Source organism: Artemia sp. Qi Xiang Cuo, chromosome 19, assembly GCF_049724085.1.
Source record: "Artemia sp. Qi Xiang Cuo chromosome 19, ASM4972408v1, whole genome shotgun sequence".
Classification (NCBI taxonomy): domain Eukaryota; kingdom Metazoa; phylum Arthropoda; class Branchiopoda; order Anostraca; family Artemiidae; genus Artemia; species Artemia sp. Qi Xiang Cuo.
Genome location: NC_142812.1, coordinates 38086807 through 38106979, shown reverse-complemented (window position 1 = coordinate 38106979; position 20173 = coordinate 38086807). Strand labels below are relative to the sequence as shown.

The 20173-nt window shown below is 34.5% G+C and overlaps 1 protein-coding gene across 1 annotated transcript in view; it reads left to right on the top strand.

The window, feature by feature from the left end:
- Nucleotides 1-2010: 2010 nt before the first annotated feature.
- The window catches only part of LOC148940810 (uncharacterized), a 57883-nt gene continuing 39720 nt past the window's right edge, over nt 2011-20173 (top strand). The window contains exons 1-3 of the mRNA XM_089104799.1: nt 2011-2070; nt 17273-17423; nt 19341-19415. Coding sequence (XP_088960925.1) covers nt 17332-17423; nt 19341-19415 — 167 coding nt within the window. The 5' untranslated portion in view covers nt 2011-2070; nt 17273-17331. The remainder of the gene's footprint in view (nt 2071-17272; nt 17424-19340; nt 19416-20173) is intronic.

Below are 20173 nucleotides of genomic sequence, written 5' to 3'. Positions count from 1 at the left end.
TCTTGAGTGGTCGGGGCTATATCATACAAGTGCCTTCGAATGTATTTCAAAACTACACGAAACTCTGCAGAGGAAGAAATGCATAATTTACTATATTCTTTCTAACCTTAGACTTTCATAGATGCAAAATCGGACCTATATTCTAGGTTATACCAACCATTGTAAGTATGACAGTGACGTAAAATTGCATTCAGAAAAAAGGATGGAACAAGTAGTTTCTGATGGTAGCCAATTATAAACATTGGAATGACACCGAACCTGAATCTTTTTTAAACCGCAAAACATACTTAGTTCCTGTTTTAACAAGCGATGATAGCCCTTTTACCCTGGAAAAGTAGGCCTATCATGCTGATTTACATATGGTCCGTAAAAACTGGTAAACAAATTTCCAATTGATGGATTATTGATGAATTGGTCTGACAGGTGGATTTCTGTTGCTAATCTGTCATTGAACATGTAATGTTCCTTCTTTAAATAGCTTATGTTACTGCTTAGGTACGCAAAACTACTGCAATTCTTATCAGCTCTCATTTAAGTGTTGTATCCCTTAGTGGTTGGTTTCAGCATTTTAAAATAATAACTTTAAAAACGTTTTATCGTATGAAAGTAAACATCAAAGTTAAACAGACAGGGAAGGAATCAATCCTTAATAAAACAAGAAAAGTTTGCTTATACCTTTTCAGTTAACTGAAGTTAACATCATACCTTATTAAAACGTAAAAAGTGAAGAATGAATTAAATGAAGGTTTTTCAATAAAATAGGTCTCAGTCTTTTAAATGCTCCAATCAATCCTTTAAACTATTTTATTTCCCAAGCATCATCCGTTAATAAAGCATAGAAAGTAAAGAGTGATGTGGGAATAAAGTCTTTTTTCCGGCATGCAAATAAAGCGCTGCTACCTAGAAATTCCCCCAGAAATTATATTTCCACCGTCGAAACGAAAACTGTTGGCTAACATTTTTGGGGAATTTATTTAGCCAGTAGTTCCCAGCCTGTGGTATGCGTACCCCCAGGGTACGTAAAATCCTGTGTTATGCGAAAAATAGCCGTAATGGTGGAATTAATACCTGTCTCATTAACAACCAGTGTTAAGTTTTCGGTACACTTCGTATTTTTCTGATGGAGAACAATATTAAGCTATAAGAGGAAATAAAATTTGATATCATATTAAACTTAAAAGTACTTCAAAATTCACTCTGGAAATACTTTCCGGAGCGAAAGAGTGAAGAAAACTGGATTTCCAATCCTTTGGTCAAACAATTTTTGAGCAAGCAACGAACTTGTCAATCTCAGATAAAGAGGTATTAATTGAAATTTCGACAGATTCTTCTCTGCGCTCCGAGTTTAATCATGCAAATCATGTCGAGTTCTGGACACGACCAAAGAAAGGATATGAAAGCACTGGTGATAAAGCCTTGAGGTATCTATTACCTTTTCAAAGCTCAGTACTTCTTGAGAGGGCATTTTTATCTTGTGTATTTATCAAGAACAAACATCACATTCTAAAAAATCAAAGCCTTGTTGGAGAATTTAATATGCAGTGTTCAAATATATCTAATGCAGCAAAGCAGGATGAATAATTTCTCTACTTACAGTATTTTTTGACAATTTTAGAAGGGCCAATATTTCTTGACAAAACTGTTGGACAAATTGGTGACAAAACTTCATCCAACAAAAGGAAGAGAAAAACTTTTCTGGCTAATTTTGATCCGACCAGTGTATTCGTCAATTATTTTTTGCTACCGTGGTATTCTCAGTAACACAAACAATTCCTGATACTTTCAGGCATGTATTATTACCAAGTATACATTTTTTAGCCTCCAGATCAATTATTATGTTTCTGTAAATTGTTAACAAACAATTTATGTTGGCACAATCCTGTTTTTACTGTCCTAATAACGTTTGTTAGCTAACGTTGTTAGCTCGCAATTGGACGGCGGAAAAACCATAAACTTCTTAATGGAAAAACTATTCTTAAACTTGTCTTAATGAAATATGTCTTGTCTTAGCCTGGTTAGAAGAAACAGAAGATAAAAAAAGAAGCAAAAATCGAAAAAATAGTGCAGACGGTTTGATATCATTGTATTATCCCTTCTTGTTTTAGTTTTGTTGTAGTTTAAAGCTTTTTCCAATAGGCAATGATTAGAAGTCCTCCAAAAAAAGTTCCCACCCCAAATATCAGTGAAACTGATACCCATTTTGGCTGGTCAAGCTCACTAGGCTATCTCAAAGTTCAAATGATAGCTCCAATTCTGAGAATAGGACAATGATCAGTGTAGGGTACACTATCACCATAAATGATGATAATGGATTTCAAGAGTTTGTTTCCAAAAGTTCTAAAAAAAAGAAAAAAAATCTCCAATCAAAAGTATCTACCCCATCCCCACCAAATATATTCCCTCCCCAAAACTTTAGGAATTTACCTTGAAATTTCTCCTATTACCCCCTTTGAAATAAAAAAGATTACTGCAATAAGAGTTGCAATTTTCAAATTGATAAAATCAATGTTCTCCCTTAATATTCACTGTGATGGATCTCTGCTAATATCTGTCCAAGATCAGAAATTAGCAGACACAATAATTAACCTAAAATACCTTCTGAATACCCCAATTAATGCATCTAAATAGAACCCAAAACAATCACCAACAAAAATAGTAGTTTATAATGTTCCCCCAGAAATATCCATTCAGGAGTTAAAAGAAGGGCTCTCAGATAGGGCTGGCAACACAATCCCAGTTGAAGATGTTACCTAACTTGGCAAACCTAACTCTAATGGCCTAAAAACAAGTAGATCCTTCTTATTTACACTGAAGGAAAGAATCAATATCCCAGAAAAGTTATTCCTATTTGGGCAAATCAAACCACACAAGGAATACAAACCTAAGCCTATCCAGTGTCAGAAGTGTCTCAAACTGGGACTACATGGGACTACAGCCTACATGTATCAATTGCAAAGGCCCACATGAATCTACAAATAAATCACTATGCCCTGCATATAAGAAAAGAGCTCTAACACTCCAAATAGCAACAGAGAAGGCCATCCCATACCCTTTGCAGCAATGGAAGCAAATGCTGTCCAACAAAACCAAATAAAGCCTTTAATGAAACCAACCAAAACCCCCAAGTCAAACGCCCCCAATGCATCAAGTACCCCGTAGAAAACATCATCCTCTAAGCCCCCTAGCTCACATCCCTATCAGAAGGAATCACCAATTCAACAAACCTCCTTGTCTGGTGAGATGACGTCAGCCTGGCCCCCCTCCCAAGAAGAAACAAACCAGAAACACTACCAGAAATTAATCCCTTAACTGACAAACAGTATGCGCAACCAAACATGCAATCCCCAAATATATGCTTATCCATTATAAACTGTAATGCAGTTCCGGGCATGAACATACATCAACTACAGAAAACAAAAATCATTGCAGATTTGGCAAAAATCTACATACCTGATAATATGCTCATTCAAGCAAAAAAAAGATCTTGCTTCACTTTTAACAAAGCTGAACATTGATACACAATCATATGAAAAATAAATCACTCACAGAAAATAAGCTAAATGAACTAATATATTTTATGAATAATAATTCCATTAATATTACTTGCCTCCAGGAAACTCATTTAACCCAATATCAACAAATTAAGTCTCTGGGATATACTATCCTGAAAAACGATAGATCATCAGAGAGAAATGGAGGTGGAGTAGCTTTATCAGTTAAAAATAATATAAAATTCTGTGGCATCAATTTTCCAGATTTTGCTAATGATGTTGATCCAATTGGTATCAGTGTTTGGCTGAATAATATAAAAACCTACATAATAAGCTTTTATAACCCTAATGGCCAAACTACAGATGCCATGGATTTCTTTAATTATATAAATAATTCTAATATGTTAAAAAATATCATTATTTGCAGATTTCAATGCCCACAGCCTTTTGTGGGGGAATAAACCAGCAAATAAAGCTGGTAAGTTGATTGAGTATATGACTTCAAATAATAATGAATTAGCTGTTGCTACCCCTCCAAACCTGAATACATATTTCAACCCCAAAAGTGGCAGATTCTCCACAATTCACCTACAAATTGTGTCATTAAATATTTTGAACAAAATTTAAATAAATAAAATTGATAGTCTATGTACTGACCACTTTCCTATAGTTTGCTTCCTAAATAAACCTGCTGAAACTCTAACTCATACCTCCAAATATCTGAACACTAAAGCAAATTGGCCTATGTTCCAAAATAAGCTAAATGATGAAATTACAAGTTTCACCCAAAATTCATGCATTTCAAACACAACAGTTGACACACATGCTGAAGTATTGACATCTTTACTAATAAATACAACTAATCATGCTATCCCCAGGACAACACCTAAGAAAACCTTCCCTAAACACATTTCTAAAGCATGGTGGACAAATGAGTGCCAAAATAAATGGAGAATAAAAAAGGCAGCTAGGAAAGAATTCATAAAAAAACCATCACCTACTACATGTTTAAAAAAATTACAAGCTGAATCAAATCTAAAAAGGATTATAATAGATGCTAAATATAATTACTGGAATAATTTTGCAAATAATCTCTCCAGAGAAACACATGAGCCAATTATACATAAAGGCATACGCTACATCTGTGTGAAAAAGATTTCCTCCAAGCCATGCCAGTATGAGCTTATACATAATAACACCCATTATGACAATGATAATGAAAAAGCTAAGCTATTTGCAACTCTTTTTGTTAATAAGCTAACATCAAATAATCAAAGCAAAATGTCCCCAATTCCTATGAACCCAAGTTACCAACCATGCCCAGGATCCGAGTATATAACTAATCCATGAAATGAATAATGCAATACATAATATTAGGACCAAAACTAGCGGCAGCTATGACAATATACACCCTACATGGATAAAGAATCTCACCCCTTCATACAAACAAGAACTGCTAAATTGTTAAAATCACGCTTTGGCATCTTCCATGTTCCCCAATATATGGAAATGTTTGTCCTTCCCAGCAATCATAAGGAATCAAAAACCCAAAGATAACCCTGAGTCCTATAGGCCCATAATGATTACTCCTGTGATGGGAAAAATTATAGAGAAAATGATCTATCACAGACTCCTCTGGTTTGTTGAAAAAACTATATGATCCCTCACCCTCAAACTGGATTCAGGAAACACCAATCGTCAACAGATACTTTCATTTTGCTAACAAATACAAAAAATGAATCATTCTCAGAAAATAGTGTCCCAGGTGTAGCTCTCCTAGATTTTGAAGGGACATATGACAATGTGAACCACCAAACCGTTTTAAATAAACTTGAAAACCTTGGACTAACTCCTAAGCCAGTATCTTTTATAAAATCGTTCATAGAAGAGTGAAGTTTCATTGTTTGTGTTGGTTCAGCCTCTTCACCCGAAAAGACAACAACCACAGGCCTACCTCAGGGAGTAGTCTTCAGTTGCCACACGTTTGCTCTATATCTCTGGAATATGAGCATACCCCACACGAATCTACAATATACTGATGATCTGGTGCTATGGTCATCTGGCAACACCTTTGAGATGGCACAGTCAAATCTGCAAAAGTCACTTTTCCAATTTGAAAAATTCTCTCAACATTCAGATTTACCCATTGCACCTACCAAGTCAAAAATAATCCAATTTCACTGAAAGAATAACCATGTTAATGCAAAACTAACTCTAAATAAAACAACTATTCCAAAAGATAATCATATTAATTACCTAGGTCTCATACTTGACCAATAACTTAATTGCAACATCCACATTTCAAATACAATAAAAATAATGCTATAAAAAAACAAGTATACTAAAAAGACTTCTTTCCAGACCGTGGGCTGTAATGAGAAAACCTTACTCCCGTTTTGTAAATCACATATAAGAGCCCATATTGACTATGGGCTCATTGTATATGGTGCATGGGCAAAGACCCTGATGCAAAAAATTGAAACAACACAAAATGATATAATACGTCTCCTATTTGGTCTTAGGAAACCCAAAAGCACCAAGTTCCTGCTTATGGAGAGTGGATTATCAATAATAAGGGTGAGATGTAGCTTTCTCTTGACAAAGCATCTTACAAAAACTGAATAAAATAGCTCACTCACCCTACATAATTGGTTAAGAAATCCAGCCATGTATAGAGGCATTGTAGATGAGTATGCCAACATTCAGAAGAAATTCCCCATACCAGCAAAGTCTATTGCACCCACTTTCCCCCAATCCCCTCCATGGAATTGGTCAGGTCCCATAATAAATACTGATTTCTCAAAGTGGAATAAAGATTTAACCCCCATTGCTTTTGTCCAGAAAAAATTTGCTGAATTTAATACAATTACCTATAAAAACCACTTCCAAATATTTGTTGATGGGTCAAAAATGAATGAGGAGGTAGCAAGTGGTGCTTTTCTTCCTCACCTGAAAATTGCAATTGGCGAGAGATTATATAATAATTTATCTATAATGTCTGCTGAGTTAAATGCCATAATCATGGCATTAGAACACCTTAAAACCAACCTTTGATTGCAAATTCAAATAATATTATTGTATACTCCGACTCTTTATCAAGCCTTGAGTTGCTGGCCTCAGCTCCTCAGTATAAGTTGGACATTGACACTTATCATTGTCTCAGTATTATAGATAATCTTGCTTTAAGTGGCATAAAAAATTATTTTCAGTATATTCCTAGCCACTCTGGCATAAGTGGTAATCATCACATTGATGAAATAGCAAAAAATGCTATAAATATTGACCAGCCAAGTGGGAGACCAATCCCAATCAGAGATATTTACCAATGGAGGCTATCAGATATTAATTTTAATAAGATTAATCCTATCCTTTCCCCCTTTCCCAATAAGTATCTTTCTAAAATTCATCATAGAATTCGTTCTGGAACAAATGGACTAAATTTTATTGCATTCTCATATGTTTTCTAATTCAAGTGGTTCAATTCCCCTGTCCCCTCTTTGCAGGCATTGTAATATGAATAATGAAACAATTGACCATTGCCTATTTGAATGTAATATGCTGACATTTGCACAACATACCTTGCTTTGTAAAGTGTTAAAATGCTTCAAACCCCACAAAATCTCACTATCAGCCAAGAGCCTAGCCAACTATACCTGCAAACAGAGCAGCGAAATCGACATCTACCATCTCATATTTGAACTCATGGAGTCGAAAGATCTACTGAAAGATATCTGAATATATCTAATAATTATGAGGCAATCAAGCCAGTAGCTCTGTAGCCCACAGAGTGAAGCAAAAGGAAAAGGGCTAAATAGTATCACTGAAAAGCCCACCTGCTGTTAAATAGAAGAAGAAGAAAAAATTGAATAGCTTCTAAGCCCTAACTGGGTTGTTCGATTCGACCTGACTCGCAGGTTTGCAAAAGGCAGACAACAACATATTGCAGTAATACAAAAAAGTGTGATACTGTTTAGGCTAGGCTATCCCATTGGGTTGTAGTTGGGCCTAGGCTAATAGTGCAGATTATTTAGGCTTATGTACGTTTGTGTACGTTTGTGAAATTTTCTTAACAAATGTTCAAACAAAGGCCTATTACTGTTCAGTTTCCTAGTCAAAATTTAAAATGGTTACGTGATAAAGCACTAAAAACAAGTAATTGGCCTTCTCACACAAGTAATCTTGGAATGTATAAACATAGCATTGGCCTATGTGATTTTTTTTCCAAATCTCTAGGTAGTTGTTATTCAATCACCAAAGAATGTTGGTAGTCTAAATATTTTTCTATTCATTCATATTATTGACTTATGAATAAATCAAATATACTACTTGATGTCTTTTTTATACTCTTTACAAGTATAATAATTGCTTCTCTTGCAAATTAAAATTTAAGATCTTTTTGAACCCTTGAAAATTACCAGAAAATTTCTATTTTTGAGTATAAAAAAGGCTTAAACCATGGATTTTAAACTTAATATTTGATTATAAATTTACTTTTTAAACTTATATTAATCCAAAAGCAATGATTTATCACAATTAAGTTATATATAATATTCAAATCAATTTCTCCTTTCCATCAGCCATGTTTCTTCTGTTGGCTTTGATATTTTTTACACATGGAGAAACAGCAGTTTTTAAGCAGCCTATTAGAACAAGAAGAAAACATGGCAAATTTGTTTTGATATTTTTTAATCAACCTGATTTTGACAAATCAATGTTTGTGAATTACACAATGTTTACAAAATGGATTTATAATGAAAAAGGCTAGCAAGTTTGAAACAGATTTTATGCCCCATTTTTATATCCAAAATATATAGTATGAGATTATTATTTTCAAGGGTCCTAAAAGGGCTTAAAATTGAACTGGCAAGAAAAGCAATTACTATATTCAGAAAGAGCATATAAAATGGTATCTAGTGGTATTTTCAGTTTATTTATAGGTGAATAATAGACCTATAAACAACAAATATCTACCAGAATATTAGTGTGACATTACCAGGGAGTGGCTTTTCTGAAGAAAACATTAGCCTGTATTAACCTGCCTCTACTAATAAAATAAAAACACCATTCATTTCCCTGATTAGCTCTTTCCAAACATAATATTTGTTACTCTGACAAATGTGCCCCCCCCCCCTCAGATTTAGCCCTAGTATAGGCCTACACACAAAAATAAAAGAAAACACTGCTAATGAAAATTTTAGCCTACTTTATAATATAGTCTACATGGGTGCCCATAAGGGGGGGGCACCCCCCCCCTGGCTGAATGATGCTGCCTTATTTTTATATTTTTGTTATAAGATATCTATTATATAGCATTAAATGTGCCAATTGGATGAGGTTTGCCTCCCCCCTGCAATTCAGCTTATGGGTGCCCATGATAGCCTATAGCATGTTTCTAGGGTATCAATCTATTCAATTAAGCCAAATGCAGAAGGAAACACTATAAAATTCTGAAAACAACATTTAAAAAATCCTAATATACTTACATCATTCCTAAAAGCACACCACTATAATTTTTCTTTAGCCAATTAATTAATCAGATTTTCATGTTTCCTCCCATTGTTGTCCTTTCTAAAACCATTTTTAGCTGATATACTTTTCCAACTTTTTTCCCCAGGAGTATTGTTTTATTTACAGAGAAATTTGCAAAAAAATAAATGCCAGAGAAACTGTTGGTTTGTTTGATCAACTCCCACCTCAAATGTAGACATCTATAGCCTGTAAACAAATAAATAAATAAAAAAAAACTCTTTTGACAGGCTAACAGCATGCCTTAAACATTCATTTATGGCACAACTAAAAAAAAAATCAAACAAAACAATAGTTCAAATTGTAAAAATCCTTCTAATTTACTGAAAAATACTTCAGTTATGCTTGTGCAAAATCCCAAATGGTAAATGACCAAGAACTTGGCAAGATCTATTGAGTAGAAAATGGTGACTAGGTTGTTTTGTGGTCACTGAAATACATCTGTGTTTCACACCAGTTACCAACATATCTTAAAACATTCTGGGGCATGGTTTAAGGTACTTAACAATATCCAACATTAACGTTGATTAATAAAAACGAAATTTGCCTACAAGAGGAAGAATATTCAATTTTGAATATCCATTTTCTACTAAATTTCTCTGTCTGTAATCTGCTAAAATCCTAATGGCAGAAGTCTACAAAACTCTAAGGCATTCTGGGTACAATTAAAAAATTGAAGACTATACTGAAAAACGCTATAAGAGGTAACAATGGACTAATGAAAACTACAAAAGTCTACTGACAACTTTTGGACCTATATGCTTTAATCTCCTCATAATTCCAAAATTATTGGCAATTTTAGATGCTATACAGTTTATATTGTCTAAAAGAATAAGCAGCTCATCTAAAATGCTACCTAAATATCTAATCAAAAGTACTCTGTTAATGCTCAAATTTCCACTTCTAAACTTATCTATGTTAAAACAAGTATACAACTCAAATTAGACTTCTTAAAGTTTATTTTAAACTTGTTTAACCTATTCCGCTTTTGAATCAACCTTATATCATGCTCAACTGACTTCCTATTATGCCAGATTTATCTAGTTTATACACTAGAATTTCATGGTCTATAGAATCAAATCCCCTTAAAATATCTAAAGATACAGTTATGACTTCAAGATGTTTATTAATGTCATCATTAAGGAAGGTTGTAAGGAATTGAATTGCATGCTCTGTAGAATGTTTCTTATGGAAAACAAATTGATTATTAAATATGAATGCTATGATCTGAAGCAATGAAATTGGTTTTACGTGCTGGAATCTTTTTGTATGCATGATTTAAAAATTGGCACTATTTTTGCAGTTTTAAATGACTAAGGGACAATTCCATCTTTAAATCACCAATTATCATACTAAACAAGATAATTCTTAATAATTTGGAAATTATTTTTTCAGGATATACAGGGTTAAAAAATCTGATTCAATTGCATAATTTTTAACACGAGAAATCACTGCTGACACTTGACTTTCATTTGTCTTTTGCAGCCACATACTTATTTCATTAGCTGGCCGAATATAGTGGCAAAACAGTCCTTTATTTTCATGTATTCTTATTGACTGTCTTATTGTTTTTGTTTGGTTTTCTTTAATTCCAGATTGATCCTAAATTTATTCCTCTGATTACTGACTAAATAGTAACTTTTCAGTTCTTTTGCAATGTGATAATGCTGTCAGTTAAAGAATACAATTACCCATTAACAAAAAGTACAATGCATCAAACAATAAGGAATATATTATTCAGGACAATATCTAGCACCATTAGGGAAGGGGGGTATAGGGTGCATTTTCAGAGTAGCAAATATTATATTTGGAAAGAGCATTGATGGAAGATCAAATCACTGTTATTTTGTTGTTATCATAGGCAGCGCAATTGCGCTGCCTAAGTAAAGAACAATGTTGGCACAATGTATTATTTTTTTTTCTTCTTCAGACCAGGGCACTTCATATTGAAGGAGTTGTCACAGAAATTTTGAAAAGGGCTCATTCAAATGAAAATTTAAATGTCTTGTGCCCTTTCTAATAGTCGAAAGTGACTGGAAGGTAACTACACACTCTTCCACATTAACCGTTTCCCCAAACACATCTAAAAAATTTTGATATAGCCGTTTTGTTCAACATAGTTGATTTCCACATAGAAATCATGTTTTTGAGGAGGACACTCCCCACAGCCCTCAGGGCAAGGGTTGTAAGTTATACCCCGGGGGCATATAAGGTTTTTATAGAAAATATTGTTGTAGAAACTTCAAAAAAGGTTCATTTGATTGAAAATTCAAAGGGCTAGTGCCCTTTTTAATAGTCAAAAGTGATTGGAGGGCAGCTAACCAACTAACCCCCCTCTCATGCCCACCTTTTCCCCAAATGCATACAATAAAAGTTTTGAGATAGCCATTTTTCTAGTTAGATAGTTCTGGAAATTAGGTCTTTGAGGATGACAACCCACCACAGCCCTCAGGACAAGGGTTTTAAGTTATGCCCTGAGGGCATATAGGGTTTTTTATTGAAAGCATTGTTGCAGAAACTTCAAAAAGGCTCATTCAATTGGAAATTGAAATGGCTAGTGCCCTTTTTAATAGTCAAAAGTGATTGGAAGGCAACTAACACCCCTTCCATGCCCACCATTTCCCCAAACACATCCAATCAACATTTTGAGATAGCCATTTTGTTCCATGCAGTTGAAAGGTCTGGAAATTATACCTTTGAGCCGGACACTCCCCCCACAATCTTACAGGCAAGGGTTATAAGTTATGCCCTGGGGGCATATAAGTTTTTATTGAAATCTTTGTTGTAGAAACTTGAAAAAGGGCTCATTCAATTGGAAATTCAAAGGGCTAGTGCCCTTTTTAATCCAATCAAAATTCTTAGATAGGCATTTTATTCAACATAGTTGGAAGTTTTGGAAATTAGTTCTTTAAGGATGACCACCTCCCCCCCCCCACAGCCCTCAGGGCAAGGATTTTAATTATGCCCTGGGGGGCATATACAATTTCTATAGAAAGCAATGTTGTAGAAACTTCAAAAAGGGCTCATTCAATTGGAAATTGAAAGGGCTAGTGACCTTTTTAATAGTCAAAAGTGATTGAAGGGCAACTAACCCCCCTCTAATGCCCACAATTTCCTCAAAGACATCAAATCAAAATTTTGAGACATTCATTTTGTTCAACGTGGTTAAAAGTTCTGGAAATTAGGTCTTTTAGGATGATAGCCCCCTCAGAGCCCTTAGGGCAAGGGTTGTAAGTTATACCCTGGGGGTATATAAGGTTTTTATAGAAAGTTGTTTTAGAAATTACAAAAAGGACTCATTTAATTGGAAATTGAATGGGCTAGTGCCATTTTTAATAGTCAAAAGTGAGTGGAGAGTAATTATCCCCCCCTCTCATGCCCTGCCCTAGGGGAATATAAGGTTTATATAGAAAGTTGTTTTAGAAATTACAAAAAGGGCTCATTTAATTGGAAATTGAATGGGCTAGTGCCTTTTTTAATAGTCAAAAGTGAGTGGAGAGTAATTATCCCCCCTCTCATGCCCACCATTTCCCCAAACTTATACAATCAAAGTTTAGGGATAGCCATTTTGTTCAATGTAGTTGAAAGTTCTGGAAATTATGTATTTGAGGATGACAAACCCCCAGAGCCCCCAGGCCAAAGAATATAAGTTATGCCCTGGGGGTATATAAGGTTTTTATAGATAGCGTTGTTGTAAAAATTTTAAAAGGGGCTCATTCAATTGGAAATTCAGAGGGCTAGTGCCTTTTTTAATAGTCAAAAGTGATTGGAGGGTAACTAACCCTCCTCTCACGCCCACCATTCCCCCAAACATATCCAATCAACATTTTCAGATAGTCATTTTGTTCAACTTAGTAGAATGTTCTGGAAATTAGATCTTTTAGGATGACAACCCCCCCAGCCCTCAGGGCAAGGGTTGTAAGTTATGCCCTGGGGGCATATAAGGTTTTTATTGAAAGCATTGTCGTAGAAACTTCAAAAGGGCTCATTTGATAGGAAATTGAAAGGGCTAGTGCCTTGTCTAATAGTTGAAACTGATTGGAGAGCAACTAACGTCCCTGTCACTGCCATTTCCCCAATTTTAGATAGCTGTTTTGTCTAACGTAGCTGAAAGTTTTAGAAATTAGGTCTTTGAGGATGACAACCCCCCTCTCAGCCCTTAGGGTAAGGGTTGTAGTTTATGCCCTGGGGGCATATAAGGTGTTTATAGAAAGTGTTGTCATAGAAACTCAGAAAGTGCTCATTTGATATTAAATCAAAAGGCCTAGTGCCCTTTTTAATAGTCAAAAGTGATTGGAAGGCTTGACATTTTTATAGTATTTTTTTTTTTTTTTTTTTTTTTTTTTTGTTTAGACCAGGGCACTTCGTATCAAAGGAGTTGTTGTAGGAACTTCGAAAAGGACTCATTCGATCGAAAATAGGAAGGGCTGATGCCCTTTTTAATAGTCAAAAGTGATTGGAGGGCAACTAATCCCCCTCCCATGTCCACCCTTCCATTTGCCCATTATGTTTAAAAACTAAACGTTGCCTTAAGATTAAATCAAAATGCACTATATTGATGGTTATTCTCTATAAGGCTTCTCAGCATTATCCCAAGAACGACTGAGGGTATTATGTTCAAACTTTTGGGGCTATTTCTGCTCTTAAAATTTAACCAAATCAAAATAGCATAAGTGTATCCAAGCTATTAAAGAAAGTAAACAGATTTTTTTTTTCAAATGGTATAAGATTTCCATTTCAGGTCAACAACTAGAGGAGGTATGAAACTAAATTAGACACTACTATTTGTGTCTAGATTTTTAAAAGGGTGTTGTTGTTAAAAATTGCTGAAAATTTTTCTCCATCATACAAATAGCAGGCCAAACTATAAAGTCTGAAAAAAAACAAAAGATTTAAAGTATTATTTTTTATTTTCTTTTTCCCTGAAAAGACAATGTCAATATAAAACAAACAGAAATTAATTAAAAAACTTTTTCCACAAAATAAGTTTTTCAAAGAAAAGTAAAGAACCCCATTAAACCAAAAATTAGCAAAAATACAATCAAATAATCTACCAAGCGTGAAACTACCACAAATCAGCATCAATAAATATATATATATATATATATATATATATATATATATATATATATATATATATATATATATATATATATATATATATATATATATATATATATATATATATATATATATATATATATATATATATATATATATATATATATATATATATATATATATATATATATATATATATAGAGAGAGAGAGAGAGGATATATATTCCAATAAAGGTGGCATTGGCTAAACATTTAATAAGAACAATTCGACTTTTAATATAATTTAGTATAGAAACTTAAGAATAAGTATCTTATATTAGCCCTTCCTTTTTCATGCTAAAAATTTTGTATGAGTGTAAGCAAAAAATCCATCCACCCAAAAGAGAAGCCTCTTCCTCTGTCCTGAATATCAGGGGCGTAAATTGCTATGGGGCAGGGGGGCAGTTGCCCCCCCCGACCTTGTTTTGCCCCCCCCCCCCCGACCTGATTCCCCCCCCCCCCCAGATTTTTTTAGATTATACCCTTATTTATCCTTCATGTGAATAAAAAATACAAATTTTATCGAATACAAAATCTTATATGAAATGACGCGTAACCTGGAGCCTCGTGTTTTCTCTAGCATTGTCAAGTAAAGATAGTAACCCGGAGCCTCGTGTTTTCTCTAGCATTGTCAAGTAAAGATAGTATTGAATGAATTCATTTGATGGTGCGAGCGTCATGAGTGGCGCATGTAATGGTGTTCAGGCTATTCTTAAAGGATTTGCACCACAAGCTAGGTATATTCATTGTAATGCCCATCACCTAAATCTTGTGCTTATGCAGTTAATAGCTTCTTGTCCGGAGGTTAGAAACTTCTTTTCTTGCATTCAGGCATTATATGTCTTTCTCAGCCGAAGTGCGCCACGTCACGAACTTTTCCTTTGAACCCAACAAGAACGCGGAGAAAAGAAGATTGAGCTTGAGCGGCTAGCCAACACTCGATGTTGCTATTGGTTTTCCTCAATTCAGAAGATTCGGATACGTTTAGGTGCTATTCTCGAAACACTAAGGGTTATTTTGGATGAAGCCAATTCAACAGAGGACTGTTCTGAAGCTTCTGGGTTGCTGGCAACAATTGATGCCAAATTCTTGCTCATTCTTGAAATAATGAATTGTATCCTTGGTCCGATAGATATTGCATCCAGACATCTCCAGTCCAAGAGCCTCGTTCTTTCAGGCGTAAATTCTCTGCTTCAAGCAGTTCAACAACAGGGTCTAGAGCTCCGATCTGAAAAGCGTTGGTTTAAGAAGGTCGAAGCAACGAAAAGCTTATGCAAGCAGCACTCAATCCAAATAGAAAAGCCTAGACGCTCCGTTGCTATAAGCAGACGCCTTTTCGATTTTTACGTCGAAACCACTGTCGGTGCCAGAGCAAGAAATCGAACAGAAGAGGATCGTGACATTTTTCAAACTTATAGGTCGGTCATTTTATACTTCATCAAGTCGACCAAGTAACTTCTGAGCTGAGACAAAGGTTTGATGAAAACTCCTCAGTAATCCAAGGCTTAGAAGCGTTTGAGCCAAGTTCACCGAAGTTCCTGGATGCACGTCTAATACAAGACTTTGTACGTGACTTTCCTACATTATTAGTAAACGAGTTGAAGTTTGAGTTGGAGATAGCCTTGGCAAAATCTTATTTACAAAGGATGAAACCAGAATGCCCATCAAAAGCTCTTGCCTACCTCTACATGAACAAAGACACCTTTGCTGTCATCTCGGAAGCTTTCGAAATTGCTTTGACGCTCCCCGTTTCAACTGCCTCTAACGAGAGATTTTTTTCAACGCTTAAGAGGGTTAAGACGTATCTCAGAACAACCATGACTGATGAGTGACTTAGCGATCTGTTAGTTATAGCAACACAGCCGGAAAAAGCGAAAAAGATAGATTATAATATTGCCGTCAACAAGTTTGCTTCCCTGAAGCAACGACGTTTCCCATTAGAATAGTGGCTCTCTCTGGACACTTCAGTCGTGATGCAAACAAATTTATGATTTATTTGCTTAATTGTGTTTACGTCGTTTAATTTTTTTATATCGAGTTGTTTTCTAAACTTTTTTATCCAAAGAATTATAAGTTGGCTACCGCTTAGTTTGGCTTGATTTCCCTTTCCCTTGAATTTTTGCTAATTCACCCACTTGAGGCTGCCTATTGAGACATGGAATTTGCCCCTCCCCAGGTTTTTTTTTCATTTCCGCCACTGCGCTTCGCGCCAGAAAACCCTGTTCTAGGCCTTCACTCAATTCAATTCTTAACAAAACAAAATGACATTTCCTAATTCTAAATTTTCTTTTTTGGCTTAGACCCTTCACAGCACAATATTTGTTTTTAAGTAATTTGCTTCCCTAAAAAGGAGTCTAAGAGGTCCAATATAAGGGATAATACAGCTTTTAATAATATTTCAAAAATATCCGCTACTTCGCGGCAGGAAATGCTCTTTCCAAGCCATCCACTCGCTCTGAATTAGAAACTTTCACCAATTCAAACTTTCTTTCTTTTTTTAACAGAATATAATCAGCATAGTTTTTTACTTTCCTCACAAAGTAAAATTGAAAATTTGCAAATTTTCTTACGTGAGGTGGCAAAAATCTTTGAAGTTTGCCCCCCCCCAGAATTTTTCTGAATTTACGCCACTGCTCAATATGCCTATTTATTTCTAAACCCATGGTCATCCTGTTAAAACAAAAGTTGAGTAAGGATTGTTTCACGCATTCTTTTTTTCTTTCTTTTTTTAAATCCCACCTCCTCTCCTCTTGGTGACATAATAATCTTTTTCACTTAATTTCAAACTTTAATGTCACCTACACTAATTTTAAAACAACTTTTATTATTTGAAATTTAGATTTGGGTAGCCAAACATAATTGACAAAGACAAGGTATGCTACAAAAAACTCAAAACCGCAAAAAAGCACCATTCCCGGTTTAGCAGGGTGCCCTTCTGCCATAGGGCACTCATTCGTGCAACATTAGCCTGTGGTTTATCAAATTTAGATTATGGGGTATTAGGTTCTTCTGTCCCATTTAATTTTCCGCCCCCCCCCCAAAAAAAAAAAAACTTCCCAGATTTGTTGTTAGAGCATAATTATATTAGACTGATTACTACCTGGCTCAAACACTGGTGTCAACTATCACACTGAAATATTGTACTTTAATTCTAGGTGATATTAAATCATTATGTAGTTCTTAACTTGTGGTCAGTACAATACTGGAGAATGCGATGACCTATCTTGATGTACTCTCAATAGCAATTGGTTCTAGTCTCATCATTCTTACTGTAGGGCTTTGCACCTGCATTAAGAAAACTAAAAGGTTAGTTCAGTTCGTTTTCTTTATTATCATTATTTTATTATACAATTGAGTTGTATTTTCATTATCATGATTCAGAAGTTACATTCATTGGCGATGAGGAGGGGGCCATGTAAATTGCTTAATAACTATATTATAGGCTCAAAAATGTTGAACCCTGGTATTTTTTTTGTGCTTTAAAGAGGACTCTTGCAGATCAGTATTTGTTCCAAGACAACACTGCCTTTCTATGGCATAACAAAAAAGAGTTCCAATAGGGATAGGTCCTTTTATTAGGCAGTGAAAAACAGATACATAAGCTACTGGATATTTCGATTTCTTACATCAGTGATCATTTTTTTGATCAATTGTTACAAGGACTGTGTGATTAAAATTTAATTGAATTTGGTTAATTCAGGAATTAAGCTTAAACATTTTCAAGTAGTTACAATTTGATTCTTGCCTACTGTATTAAAAAAAAAAAAAAATACTAGCAATTGTAGTTTGGTTATGAGTATTGCTAGTTGAATCTAAATTGAAATAAAGCTGAATAAAGAGAATATCTTACATTTTAAAAATTATGCTTTGGAAGTACACGATTTGAAAGGATTTGAAGAATCAAGGCTTCTTTGGAAAATTGGGCACCTTTTTTGACATTTCAGAATGCCTTCTCTGGAAGCTTTTTAGTACTGCAGTCATTTCTATGACAAACCAATGGTCATAGAAAATATGCAAAAAGCTGATTCACAAATTGCAGTATTTTATTTTAAGTAATAAACAAATTTTGTCTCAACAACTGCCATTTTTGCCTCCGAGTCAACTGTTAAGCATCAGTACTTTTGACCCTTTTAAAGTTTTTCTTGCAGTGGAGGGTGCTTAGATGTTGGCGTTTCGTTGGCTGTTTTTTAACACTAATATACAAATTAATTACTAATATATTGAGATATCAACTGGACTTTATTACAGGTAGGAGCAGACTGGAGCAGTATGAAGTTTTTTCTTTTTTTTTAAACCAGCGCTTTGGCCCTTTTCAAGCTTTCCGTGTAATGGAGGGTTTTTTGGTGTTGGCATTTTATTGCCTCTTCATTGGTTTGTTTTTTAGTTTTTCATCTTTTTTTTTGAAGATGAGAGTTGTTCTAGTAAGACCTAATGATCTTTTAGCTTTTTTCGGTTGTACTTCCGCCGGTTGCTGATATTTCAGCTTATTCTCCATTGTAACTCCAAGGTTCTCCTCAATCTCCACTCTCTCAAGAACTTGTTTTTGTTGGTCTGTGGTAGGAATAGGGTATTAATGATGGGGGTTTGTTTTGATCGAGATGAAGGACTATCCAAGTGGTGGCCTACTGAAACAATAAATCAATATCAGGGGGAGTATAGTAAAAAATATCAGGGAGTAGAGTAAATCAATATAGGGGTATGATAAATCCAGCTTTAAGTTGTAAGAACTCATAGTTAAACGATTCTGAATGAAAACTGAATATTTTTTAACAGGGCCACCAAGAGCAATTGTTGAGTACAGGACAAAACACTTCTTCCACCTCCCTTGTACGATATGCTCAAATTGAGAAAAAGAAATTGTAAAAGAAAAAATTGTGACGCTTCAATATGCAAATGGACGTTTATAGTAGATTTTAATTTTAATTCCGTATATTTTGAATCAACTTGCCTGACTAGAAGTAAAAACAAGTGTAAATCCTTCTATACTTAAAAATTGAAAGCTGCGTTCTAATTTCAATTGAGTATTCTATATACACAGAAGATGTTCTTGATGCTCAGTAAGTATTGTAAGCTGCAGTTCACCATGTTATGCAGGTCGGAACAAAAATAGCAAGAAAGATGGAGCCAAATGCTTACAAATATCAGGGGTCAAACAAATCATGGCAAGTTGTCGTAGAAATAATAGGAGGAAGGAATTGCTCTTTAATTTGTCCCTTTTTTCAGCTCTATTATCTGTCCAGATGATGAAGCAAATAGAAATTCCGATAGTACTGACCAACTCTCTTGCCAAGCAAAAAAGTGAGTTATTTTTCTTACAGGCTACTTATCTTTACCCACTTTAATACCTTAATTGTGTCAATATTAAAAATCTTATGTCCAAATTTAAAGCCCCACATTAAAAGCTTTAAGTTCTGCTGGCTTTAATTTGCAAGATTAATTTGCAAAGATTTGCTGGTGTGAAAAATTTAAAGACAATGTTTATTAATGAAATAAATTCAAGTTAGTGCTCACCTTAAAAAGGTTGCTTATTTTAAACATTAGATGGCTGACGCTGTAGTGAATGTATGCTTCTGTTTAAGAATAAAGGCCGTTTCAAGAACTAACCCACTTTTGCATATCCAAGGACATAATACATTTACTGATAGAACTTTTTTTTTTTTTATAACATTCCACAAATGTAATCAAATTTTTATGTCATCTTTTATTTTTTCTTGCTTACAAAATTATTGTCAAACTTTTTCTTTTAGATTTTATATTGTTTGTGTTGTCAATAAATCATTTTGCATCGATTTAAAATAATCAGCCAATGTTTAAATTCAGACAACCCAATCTTCTCCAAAGTATGTTTTTTGGGGAAGTTTTCTCGTTTTTGTACTCCTTTTTTGCATGCTATTTAAATCCTGTATAACCTGCTTGGGGTTGTTTTGTATTAACAGAAAGAAAACTATCAAATTAAAGCAAAGAATGAAGTTAATATTCAAAATAAATTGAAGTTATCCTATATATTAGAGGGAGGTTACCATCCCATCAACCCCCTGCTCATTTTGCTAAATAGA